Here is a 12111-nt window from a genome sequence, read left to right on the forward strand (position 1 = left end):
TGTTGCTCTGGGCCTGGTGCTGCTGTTCCTGCGAGAGCAGGGCCACTGCAGAGGGGTTTGGTGGAAGGCTGCTTGGCAGGCAGTGAAGCGGGGCTGTAACATGCTCCAGTGGTGATGCCTTCGGTGCCAAGCAGGGCCACTCCTCCTGCCCCCGTATGTGCGTAAGAGCAGACAGGGTCGGCCTGAAGGGAAGGAGGATCCCTGCCTGGGCCTCTCACTCTGCAGGGGCTTGGATGCACTGCTCACTACTCCTAGGCTGCTGGCCTCAGTGCAGGCCCCAGGGAGCAGCTACCCTCAGCCCATGGCAGAGACAGATTAATTTAAAAGCAATTTATTCTTGGGTGTCCCTATCCCATTGGCTTCAGGCAGCCATGCTCAAACATCCTGCAGCCCCGCTGGGCCTATGCCAGCTCCAGCTCCCTCCTCTGAAAAATCAGGCAGTTGGTGTATTCTGGCATTTCCAGCTGGCAATGAGGAAAACTGGCATTAAGGTGCAGAACAACCAGGCTTCTGAAGGGCTTTAGAGAAGCAAGCAAGGCCTCCAGGCGTGAGCTGCAGGGTTGGAGTAGAGCTGTGTGTGTGGAGGGGGGTTGAAGTGCAGCGGGCTGGGGCCAGCTGCAGTGCTGTGACTGGAGAAAGTTTGCCACTGCCTGCTCATGCTGCCTGTCCCCCATTTTCATAGGAAGTACAATTCAATTCAGCAGCTTCTAGGCTCCCTGCAGCTTCGCCCCAAGCCTTGAAACCTGCCTGTTTCCCATACCACACTGAACCTTACCATACGCTCGAGGCGCAGCGTGTTGGGGGTGGCCAGCTGCCGCAGCTCCTCCACATCCCGCAGCCCCCAGCCTGGATTCCTGCCAGTCAAAAAAACAAGAGAAGGCTGGAGAGGCACAGAGCAGCGTGCCGGTCTCTGGGGTGGATATGGCTGCCCTGGACTTTCCAAGGGGTGGGGCTGGCCGCATCTCCAGCTGCTGCCATGTGATGAGTTCCAGCCAGCCCTGGGATATAAATGGGTATGCTGCCTGGGGAAGAGCCTCCTGCAGAACACAGCCTGTGCCTGTAAGTAGGAGCCCATCCTGGGGAAGCTGCCACAGGTGGCTTGTGCTCTCCCAGGTCGGGGAGACAGTTGCACCTGGGAACAGGACGTGATGTGTCCAGGCTAGAGCCCATCGCCTGTGGGCTGGATGCAGATTTGACCCCTTCAAGGCTTTCACGGGGCAGGCCAGCCCCTAACTACCACAATGCAGAATTGCTGGAGCCCCTGGGAAGAATTCAGCTCCTGGGGCACACCTCACCTCTCCTGGAGCTTCTCCTCCAGCTCCACATTGCATTCAGGGCTGATGATCCCATTGATGGCAAAAGGCTGCAGGCACAAAGTGCAGTCAGAGTCGCTCCTTGCCCTTCCCTAGTCCTCCCTTCCATGCCCTGAGGAGGCGGGGGCAGCAGCTGATGGATGTTTAACCCCTAGGCTTTATTTGATTTCAGGCCTCTCCCATGGGGTCTGGACATGGCATTGCCAGATCCAGCAGGCAGGGCCACAGGAGGGGTAAGATGTAATACAGTGTGGGCTAGGACAATAGCAGTCGGTGCCTGCCACCTCGCTGGAGGAGCTGCGCGGAGCTCTGGGGACCTGCTCCCCATATGCTGCTCAGCAGATTGCACAGCCTGTCCTCAGGGAAGGGAAAACACAGGCTCCTGGAGACCGTGCAGGGGTCCCAAGACCTCTCTGGTGGTTCACAAAGGGGCCTTGGGCTTCAGATTCCTGGAAAGACATAATACCCTCCTGCTGCTGGGGGTGGCGTGCAGCAGAGGTTGCTGGTTGGGATTCTATTCTGCATACTTACCCCATAGATCAGGCACACTCCCTCAGGCTTCAGCAGCTGGCCCACACCCTGGAATAGTCCCTGAAATGCAAAGGCAGGATGTCATCCAGGTGGGCACTGGGGGGCTGAGCCCAGGCCAGGGCCTGCCCCATATCCCAGTAGGAGCAGGACAAGGTGCCAGCACTGCTCCTCCCGAGCAATAATCCCTTGGGGCGATGCGGGGTGCAGGCCTGAAAGGGCCACAGGCTCCTTCCGCCAGTGGGAGGAAGAATGTTGTTCCCACAAAGGGTTGCTTGCTGTGGCGCCCCCATGTTCCCTGCAGGGCTCAGTTTGTCCATACATGCACACCTCCAGGCCTTGGGCAAGGAAGTGCAGCAGATTGATGATGACGATGACATTGCAGCAGCCCTGGCTGAAGCCTGCCCACTGGTCCTAGGGCTGAGAAACATCAATGGCCAGTGGCGTCTTCACGTTCTGCACCTAGATGGCTCTGATGTAGGCAGAGATGCTGGAGGAAGAGAGACAGGTAAACCAGGAGAGGCTGCTGGTGTCTGTCTGGTGGTGCTGAACTGCACCCAGATAACTGCTGCTGCCTCCTGCTCCCACAATGGGAGATGCTGTAGGAGCTGCCCTGAGGTGCCAGGCTGGGATCCATTTAGCTACTGCCAGGGCCACAGTACTGCCAGCATCACCCTGCAGTGCAGGCAGTGGCTGTCTTGCTGATTCCAGGGCGGGGAAGAGGTGCATTCAGCTAGACCCTTCCCCCTCTATTAAAAGCCACAAGAGGGCAGGAAGTGAGGCCATCTCGCTGCTCTCACCCAGACCATGGGCAAACACCATCTCCCTCCCTGTTTTGCTGTAAGCACCGACGCCTGGACCAAGAAGTACCCAGCATGGCAGCTGCCTCCAAGGGAGTGCAAGAGGAGGGACAGGGCTGCAGAAGAATTGCAAGTGAGGTGGGCCATGCAGCCTAAGCCCACCAGCTCTACAGATGTCTCCTTGCCCTTGGAATTTGTCCTGTGCTGGGGCCACTATAAGTGTTACCCCAATGAAAACTGTTACAAGCCCATGGGGGTGGGAGTCACTGCTAGATGGCATGTTCCCCTCCCCGTCCCCGATGCAGGTGTTATATGTTCTGATTAGCCTAAGCCTGAACAGCCTAGAAGGACTTGGCAGGGTTTGCACAATTTCCAAAGGCGAAGTGAGCACAATCCCCTGCTGAACACCGACAGACCCTTGTCACTGACTGAAGTGGCAGTGTTTGAGAGCTGGGGCCTACCCCCCCTGTGGACTGGGGAAAGGAGCTGGCAATGCTGTGGGAACAGCAGGTCAGGGCCTTTGTGCTCCTCATTACAGACTCCCCACCATGTCTGGGATTGGAGCTGTAGGCAGCCCCACCACCATGGGAGTGAAATCCTCAACTCCCCAAATCCTTCCTCGTAGGAAGCAGTCAGCAGCCTGTCAGCAGCCAGGATGGGGACACGAGCAGCTTCCATGCTGTGGGGTGCTGCCCCTGCCTCTGCCCAGGGATCCTGGAAGGACCAGACACAAGACGTACCTCTCATGGGCAGATGGGCTGGCTTCTGAAGGCTGCCAGGTGACATTAGGCAGGGCTTGGGCAAAATGCACCACATGTTGCCCAGTCCCAGAGGCCAGCTCCAGCCCAAAGGCTTGGCTTGTATTATCCACGTAGTCAGCCAGTACCTCCAGGATCAGCTCCTTATTCCTCTCTGCCATGGGAGACACCAGCATCTTCTGCCACTGACCACAGGTCTTGAGGTTTCCACTAGAATGGTGCTGCCTGGATTTCTGCTCCTGCCTCTTGTCTGACGGGCCTGGCTCTGCTCACAGATGGCCCGGCTTAGATTTATTACGGCAAAGGAGATTACTGAGTGATGCTTGGCCTGGGAGAGCAGCTGCTTAGGTGGGGCGGACAATGGGGGAAAGGCCTGTGTGGTTTCTCCAGCCACGGGAGGCCAGCAGGGTGTCCAGGCCCCAGCCCTACAGCCACGGTTCAGGGCCTCAGCGTGTCTCTTTGGCCCCGGCCAGGCGGCTGGGAATGCTGCCCAAGGCAGCGTGTCCCCTGGGCGCAGCCCCGAGGGCAGGGCCCGCAACACCACGCCTGGCTGGGCCTCATTCCCCACAGAGCCCAGGGTCACACAGCAGGTCAGTGTCAGAGCAGGGCATGGAACCCAGGCGTCCTGGCCACGCCCTCGCACAGGCCCCGCCCCTGTCTGCGCCTCCGCGGCCACTGCCGATAAAGTTGCTCTTGTTGCGGAAGCGGTGCATGCTGGGTAGTGTGTAGTCGTTACTCGGAGGATTTAGCGCGCGCTGGAGGGTGACCTGCCTGAGCCATAGAGACGTGGGAGGCGGAGGCTAGACTGTCACCCTTTGCCAGTGACATGGCCTGGGCAGGGCTAGAGCGCCCCGGCGACCATAGAGACTGGGGGGCAGAGCGCCGCCGCCGCCGCGTCCTTTGCCTGCAGCCCGCCTCCGAGGCCGAGCGTCTCCTTCCTGCTGCCGGGACCCAGCGTGCTCGGTGCCGGCGCCGCCATGCTGCCCGCTGCCCGCCCCGTAGGGGGGCCCTGCCTGAGGGGGCTCCGGGCCGCCGCCCGCCTCCTGCTCCGGTACCGGGGCCGCCCCGCCCCCACGGGAGCCCCGAGCGGCCGGGTCCCTGCGCGCGCGGGCGGGCGGGCGGCCCTGGGGCAATCCCGGGCCGGCGGCGGGCGCCCCCTGCTGGCCGTGCAGCCCCGGCCCACGCGCGGAGCCTGCTCGGGGCCTGCGGGTCCCGCCGCCAAGCTCGCGAGGCGCGGGCTGCGAGCCCAGCGCGCCCGGTTCCCGGGGCGGGGGGTTGGTCTGCGCGGGGCTCCCCAGATCGGTATCTGCAGCGGCGGGGCTGTGCACGGGGCACCCCCGAGCCTGGCTAGAGCTGCCCTGCCCGGGCTGCGTCCTCCCCGCTGAGCCGGCAGAGCCTGACCGCGCCGCCCTTTCCATTGCACAGGCAGCAGCTGCCGGGAGTCTGTGCTGTGAGGATGCTGCGGACCAGCTGCTACCAAAGGACAGAAGCCCTGGCCAGCGCCCCCTTGGATAACGCCCCTAAGGAATATTCCCCCAAGATCCAGCAGCTGGTGCAGGACATTGCTAGCCTGACACTACTGGAGATCTCGGACCTCAATGAGTTGCTGAAGGTGGGCAGGGTGCCTGGCCAGACTCTAGCCTGTGCTCTGCCCCTCCGTATGAGGGGGGTCGCGACTGGTACCTGCTGGGGGGGGCACATCTCTCCCCCCCAAGTCTCCCCTCTTCCCCTCACCAGGTTCTCCATGGAGCTCCTAGCTGTTTGCCACCGCCTCTCCCTGTGGCTGCAGCTGGCCAGCTCAAGGAGCTGTGGCACAAGAAGGAGGCCCAGCTAGCAAACCCTGGCAGAAATTGGGGGGGCATGTGATTTTTCCTGCCCCCCCCCCAATATGTAACCTCTGGAAAGTGCCCCACTTTGTATAGTTGGGCAGGGTAATGGCCTGGGCTGTACTAAGTTGGGACATGGAAGGAGGGCTGGATACAGGAGCAGTTGATTGTCAGAGCACAGAATGGAGCTGTTCCTCTGTCCTTTGTCTATGGCTGAGGTGTTCTATGGTTGTCCCTCTTCTTGCTGGGAACACGGTATCTGTTCTGTGCTGTTGATTACACCTTGTTATCTTCTGTAGAAGACACTGAAGATCCAGGACATGGGGCTGATGCCGATGGGTGGAATGATGCCACCACCTGCAATGCAGTCAGCCACTCAGGTAACTCCCAGTTGCTCTGCTAGGGTCCTCCTCTGTGCCCCTGGACAAATGCCAGTGGAAGGGAAGCGCTGTCTAGGAAGATGGGCATTGGTTTAACCTTGTACTTTGGCAAATTTAGTTCTAGTGAGTCCAAAAATGCCCCACCTGTGATTCTGAAGGTTGGTTCTGAGCTAAACAGACCTACTCCAGGTTCTCCTAGGGATCTTTATACCTGTGGTGGTTCTAGACAAGGAACTGGAGTGTTGGTAGAAGTTTATATAGCTGCCTGTCAATCTCGGAGCATCTTTCTCTGTGCAAGTGCTGTGCCCCTCTGCAGGTTTGCAGTGAGGTGAGTTCCCCCGTTGGCCAGAAGGGGCTGTTTGTCAAGTCCTGTGTGTGGCAGGGCGGAAGGGTCCTGAATGCTTTTGTACTTGGCCTCACTAGGCTTCTGGTTCCAGGTAGCAGAAGAAGAAGAGGCCCCCAAGAAGCAGGAGAAAATTCATTTCACTGTCAAGTTGACTGAGGTGAAGGCTGTGGAAAAAGTAAAACTGATCAAGGAAGTGAAGAACTGCATGCAGGGGCTGAACCTTGTCCAGGTGAGGAGATGGCACTTACCTCTGCCTGTATGATCTTGGTCAGTGCTTGAGCAGCATCTCCCTGGGGCTGTGCTGAAAGCTCTGAGCCTCTGCCCAAACTATTTTCAAAAGTGCTTTTTAAAATGGAGACATTGGCTTTACTTCAGAATAGCAGCTTGGATTCCTTGGTGTCCTTGGGCTCCCTTTCCAGTGCACAGCGGTGTCCCAAGTGCATGGGGATTGAGCATTAGGCCTCCCAACAGGAAGGCTGTGTCTACACTACCATGGTAAGTCGACCTACGCAACCCCAGCTATGTACCTTAGGTCGAGTTACCGTGGGAGGTCAATGGGAGAAACTCTCCCGTCGACTTACCTTACTCTTCTTGGTGAGGGTAGAGTACTGGGGTCGACTGGAGAGTGATCTGCTGTTGATTTGATGGGTCTTCACTAGACCTGCTAAATTGACTGCCAATGGATCGATCTCAGAGCGTGGATCCAGGCTGTAGTGTAGATGTAGCCGAAGTGTCTGCACCCCCTTGTCTCCATTGCTTCCTTCAAAACAAGGGTCTCTTCTTCCCAGGACTTCTGTGTGGTTGGTTTCTAGAAGCAATAATGCACATTCTCACCAGATGGGGGCAGCAAAAACCTACCCCATACCATGAGAGAGGAAGACACGCCCCCCCCCCACCTTAGCAGCAGTAGAGTTTGTTTATCCTATTAAGTACAGGAAATCCCAATCAACAGCTTAATTTACAGGCACAGGTTAAACAAGCAATGCAAGGCATTTTTTACTGAACATGTGAAAAGTCAGGGCCTAAGAGTCCAAAGACAGAGTTGTCAGAACAGTTCATATTGGAGTTGGAGCTTATTTATCTTAAACTCTTCTGATGTTGCTTGTGTATACTGGAGGTGGAAATAGTTCCGCAGACCTGTTTAAATTGGGCAAACCAGCAGCATTTAACAAGCAAATGAAATATTTACATTTTAAAGACTGCATTTACTGATGTGCGATTAGATTGTCTTCCTTCAGCTCCCTCTTCAGCATTTCAGGGAGACTTGCGGAGAGCCACAGCAGAAAAGTGAACTTCTCCTCTGTCACCTTCTGTGAACTGTCTGCAGATCTTGGCAGAACCCTTCAATAGCAACTCATCTGAACTTTCTCCATGATTTACAGGGAACGGCATGCGTCCATCCATTTCATACAGGTGTCCATCCACATTGACAAACAGAATAAAATAGAAGTTCACTTCCTCCTCCTCTACTTGACACTGGCCTTCTGGTGCAACAGCACTATGGACTTCCTGAACAGCCTTGTTGTTTTCAAGGTGTTTTCAGTCACCAATGCCTGTGGATGCAGTAAATTGGCACCCCTACACATTGTACCCAAGTGCACTCTCCCCAGCAGGCAATGCCACAATTTATCCTAAGATCCCCTGCAGGGCTCTCTGGACTAGCTAGGGCTTCTCATTGCAGCTGGATTCAGTCCAGCAATGGCTTCTCTCTTGAAGGAGTTTTGTTAATTCAGAGTTACTCAGGGATGTATCCCTCTCATTCACCAGCCTCTGTAAGCTGAAATTCCAGTCCTGGCCTGCTTCCCTGCAGACACGTGGCTGTGGCAGGGCACTCTGTCCTCTCAGAGGAGACTGTTGTCTCATTCTGGGTTTCTCACACCTGTAGGAGCAGGGATGGTTTCTGTTCTACAGGCCATCTTTAGTAGCTGTGGTCTAGGCCCAATATGAGGCAAAGATGGTAAAAACTATCAGGACATAGAAAAGGTAGAAATATATAACAAATATTTCTGTTCCGACTGGGAAAGAAGCAGTAGGAGCAAAACACTAGAAAAAAGTGATTTTTAAAACAGCAGCTAGCCTACACGTGTGTGCATCTTATCTAAGGTCCTGCCATCCCATAGTGGTGATGTATCTGGCTGTGTCTACACTAGCACTTCTGTCGGTCAGGGTGGTTGGGGGGGAGGAGACAGCTGTCCCTGACTGACCTACTTTTCATCAACAAAAGTGCCAGTGTGGATAGCGCTATGTTGGCAGGAGACGCTCTCCCCAGCACAGCTACCGCCCTGGCCGGGGGTTGTTTGACTGTGCCAGCAGGAGAGCTTCTCCCACTGGCACAGAGCAGCTACATGGGAGACCTTCCAGCAGCGCAGCTGTGCCACTGTAAGGTCTGAGTGTAGGCCTAGCTTCTTCTGACCTCTCTCCTTTTCTCTTCCCCCCCCCACTAGTTCCTGTGTCCAGCTTCCCCTGCTCCCCTAAGGGGGTGCTCCTCTTAGTATCCCTGTGGGAGTTCTTTTGTCTTGTTGATGGACTTTGGCCCTTCTGGTCACGCCTGTTCTGTAGGCTCAGCAGGAGATCAAGCAAAATTCATTTGAACCAATTGTTTCTGTCCGTTAACCATTCTTAAGTGACCATCCTGGGCCATGTCCTCTTTCCTGCCTGTAGAAATACTTAAACCAAGCCACTCTGCTTCCTTCCCCAGAGCTAAAGAGGAGCTAGCTCTGTGTACCTCAAAACTTGTACTTTCCACCAACAGAAGTTGGTCCAATAAAAGATAGCGCCTTACCTACCTTGTCTCTCTAACCCAGTCTATTCATACGGAAAATACCACCCCAATAACCAGCTCAACATACAATATTAATCCATTATTAAAATTCAGCTTTATAGTCATCACATGCATTTTACACAGCCTAATCCAGGGTCATACAGCTGGGATTAAAGTGCACATTATGATTATAAAATGGGGGACCATGTCATGGAAAATGGTAACTTTGAAAAGAACTTAAGAATCATGGTAGAAAATCAGTTGGATGTGAGCTCCCAATTCATTGCTGTAGAGCTGGGGCATCTAAATGCACCCGCGTCCTAGCCAGCGGTGGAGCATCTGCTGAAATGCCGCCGAATTTCTGCGGCATTTCGGTGATGACGCTGCTTGCCGCTGACAAGCAGCGTCATCGAGAGGCGTCGCCGCCGAAATGCTGCAGAAATTTGGCGGCATTTTGGCAGATGCTCCACCGCCGCCACGGTCCTTCGGCTGGCACCCGCCAGACGAAAAGGTTGGGGACCACTGTTGTAGAGGATGAACTCTTGGATGTATAAAGTGGAAAATATCAATCAGGAGCAAGGAGGTGACATTCCCTCTGTAAACAGCTTTAATGATCCCATTACTGGGATACTGTGTCCATTTCTGGGTGTCCACACTTCAAAAAGATTGTTGGCAAATTGGAAAGGGTTTGGAAGAGAGATACAAGTATGATCTGAGGTCTGAAAAACTTGCCTTAGAGTGAAAGACAAGAGGCCTAGTGTATTTGGTTTCACCAAGACAAGGTGTAGCAATGACTCAATCGCAGTCAAGTACCTATAAGCGGCAGAGATGTCTGGTTGCAGACAGCTCTCCTGTCTAGTAGAAAAAGGCAGAACAACATCCAATGGCTGGAAAATGAAGGTAGGCAAATTCAGGCTAAAAACAAAGTGAATGTTTTTAGCAGGGAGGATAACTAACCATTGAAACAGCTTACCTAGGGACATGGGGGATTCTCTATTGCTTGAAATGCTTAAACCAAGACTGAAAGGCTTTCTGAAAGAGATGCTGTGGTTCAAACAGAAGTGATGGGCTTGATGTAGAGATTATTCAGGGTGGTTCTCTGGCCTGGGTTATATAGGACATAGAGGATGATAATGGTCCCCTATGGCTTTAAAATCTATTAATCTAGTTAGTGAAAACAGCTAGTTTCTAACTCTCTCTCTCTCTCTCTGGCAGGCAAAGAAACTGGTAGAGTCACTTCCACAGGAAATCAAGGCCAATGTATCCAAAGAGGAAGCAGAGAAGATTAAAGCAGCACTGGAGGCAGCAGGAGGGACTGTGGTACTGGAGTAGATGGCCCACTCATGGCTGAGGGACTAGTGTACCTCCTGCCCATGCGGGGCACCTGTCCACTGACTGTCGCAGGGTTCCTGTGCATTTCCAGGGGGCTGAGATCTGCCCTGCTTTTCTGCAGTGGGCTTTGCTCTGTTACGATGGCCCTGCACCAGTGGGGTGTGTTCAGTGGGGGGGCTGACATTTGTACCAGCACCGTAATGAACTCTGAATCTATTAAAAAGGTGTGTGGGAGGGAAAGTCTGTGAACCAGTGATGTGTAAAAGACCAGTCCTCCCCGAAACCACTCACCAGACTGTGCACGCCAGCCAGCAGAGCTGCCTGAGGGTGGAGTGCACCCATGCGCCAGCCCATGTGGCTTTGTGCCACCGAATAGGCCTGTCACTAGGCTGTGATCACTGATATTTTCACCCCATGTATCTACTCTTTTTCCTATCCCCCTCTTTCCAATGGTATCTTCCCAGGTGCCTTCTGTGGGTGGGTGGGTGGGGCGGGGGCTGTCCTGTGCTAATGCAGGAGTTTGACCTTTCACTGCAACTCAGACAATCTCAAACTAGGCTGTGGCTAATTATTTACAGGTGAATGGATGAGGAGCTGAGGGAAGGGGTATTTTTCTTGCAGGGTGACATTCGGGTTGGGGTGGATTCTCCTCCCTAATGGGAGTCTGAACAGCATGGAGGCTTGGACTCCGTTCTGCTCAGCTGACTGCTGCTGTGCAAGGTGGGCACCTGTCTATCGCAGGTGACTGATGTGCACTTGGAGGGGGGATTTGCCAGCCCAAACTAAGGCCATGTCTATACTTACAGCAGCAGAGCTGTGCCTCTGTAAGCTTGTAAGAGCGCTTGTGTAGCTATTTTATGCCGACAGGAGAGAGCTCTGATCTCAACATAATAAAACCAGCTTAGTGGGCGATGGGAGAGCGTCTCCTGCTGCCATAGCAGTGTGCACACCCATGCTTATGCCAGCAAAATTTATGCTTGGGGGGATGTTTTTTTCCACAGGCCTGAGCAACAAAAGTTTTGCTGACATAAGTGCTAGTGAACCAGAGCCTGTGGGAAAGTCCCCCTGAACCCAGGCCAGCATCTTGTTTCTATGACCCTCCGTCTCCAGTATCATTGGCTAATCCCGGCCACTGCTGGCCACCTTCAGTCACAGCCCCTCCCTTTGCCTTACCTTTCTGAGCTGTTAATAATCCATGGGGGAGGGGCTCTGCAAGCCCAGCCCATCACTGCCCCTGTTTACTGAGCTGCCACTCGGCCAGGCAGAGGGGCAGCCTGGCCAGAGGGCAGCTCTGCATTCAGGTTATGGGTAGGCCAAGATCTGAAAGGGGTGCTACAAGCTAGCCAAGGTGCTGGGGAGTGGGGTTTGGAGTTGTTTACTCTCCAGCAGTTAGCCAGCCCACAGAAGGCTGCACATGTTACAGAGAGGGAATGACCAGTGGTTTTCAAACTTTCTGTGCTAGTGACTCCTTTCACAGAGCAAGTCTCTGAGTGTGACCCCCCCATTATTAATTGAAAACAGGGTGGGGTAATTTAAGGGGGCCTTTGGGCTGTCAGCCCCACAGAGCTGACAGGTCATGACCCCCATGTAACCACTTTGCATCCCCTTGAGGGGTCATGACCCCCATTTGAGAACCCTCCGGATTAGAGCCTCTGACCCTGCCTGAGCCCACACCCTGGCCTGGCATATGCTTTCTCCTTGCTGCTGCCTGTCGTGTGTGTTGGGAGGTGACTAGTCTCCTGGCCTACTCTGCCCTAAAAGCCCAGGTACCGGGGCTCAGGCCATGTCTGCTTTGAAAGGTTACCAGCTGGAGCAAGCCTGGGCTCTTGGTCCAGCATCTGTATCCCTGAATCCTGCACCAGCCCTCTCGGGGTCCTGGCTGGATTAGCCACAAAGCCCCAAACCAGGCCCAGGAGCACCCTGCTCAGGCCATGTGCACACGCCTCTACCAGCTCATCCACACTCAGCTTTGTCTATGAAAGTGCCTGTGGTGCTGGTAGGGTGACCAGACAGCAAATGTGAAAAATCAGGAGGGGGGGTAATAGGTGCCTATAGAAGACAAAGTCC

General features: G+C 54.7%; 2 protein-coding genes across 2 annotated transcripts; one reads left to right on the top strand and one right to left on the bottom strand.

Moving 5' to 3' along the window:
- Positions 1-401: 401 nt before the first annotated feature.
- On the bottom strand, positions 402-4332 carry LOC123346217 (methyltransferase-like 26 B). The gene is given in 6 exon segments (XM_044983491.1): positions 402-464; positions 776-854; positions 1296-1363; positions 1845-1904; positions 2172-2331; positions 3382-4332. Coding segments are annotated over 6 exon segments (624 nt in total). The 5' UTR covers positions 3576-4332.
- MRPL12 (mitochondrial ribosomal protein L12) lies at positions 4223-10284 on the top strand. The gene is made up of 5 exons (XM_044983486.1): positions 4223-4450; positions 4825-5011; positions 5525-5605; positions 6043-6180; positions 9928-10284. Exons 1-5 carry the CDS (start codon positions 4377-4379, stop codon positions 10042-10044), a joined length of 597 nt encoding a protein of 198 aa, XP_044839421.1. The 5' UTR covers positions 4223-4376; the 3' UTR covers positions 10045-10284.
- Positions 10285-12111: the final 1827 nt, after the last annotated feature.

Source organism: Mauremys mutica, chromosome 12 (assembly GCF_020497125.1).
Source record: "Mauremys mutica isolate MM-2020 ecotype Southern chromosome 12, ASM2049712v1, whole genome shotgun sequence".
In the NCBI taxonomy this organism is placed as follows: domain Eukaryota; kingdom Metazoa; phylum Chordata; order Testudines; family Geoemydidae; genus Mauremys; species Mauremys mutica.

What these genes read in the sequence shown, in the direction of transcription:
- MRPL12 (XM_044983486.1), top strand. Translation starts at nt 4,377, where the DNA reads ATGCTGCCCGCTGCCCGCCCCGTAGGGGGGCCCTGCCTGAGGGGGCTC. An exon ending in ACCTCAATGAGTTGCTGAAG is followed by an intron (nt 5,012 to 5,524) that starts GTGGGCAGGGTG and finishes TATCTTCTGTAG; the next exon opens with AAGACACTGAAGATCCAGGA. An exon ending in AGGGGCTGAACCTTGTCCAG is followed by an intron (nt 6,181 to 9,927) that starts GTGAGGAGATGG and finishes TCTCTCTGGCAG; the next exon opens with GCAAAGAAACTGGTAGAGTC.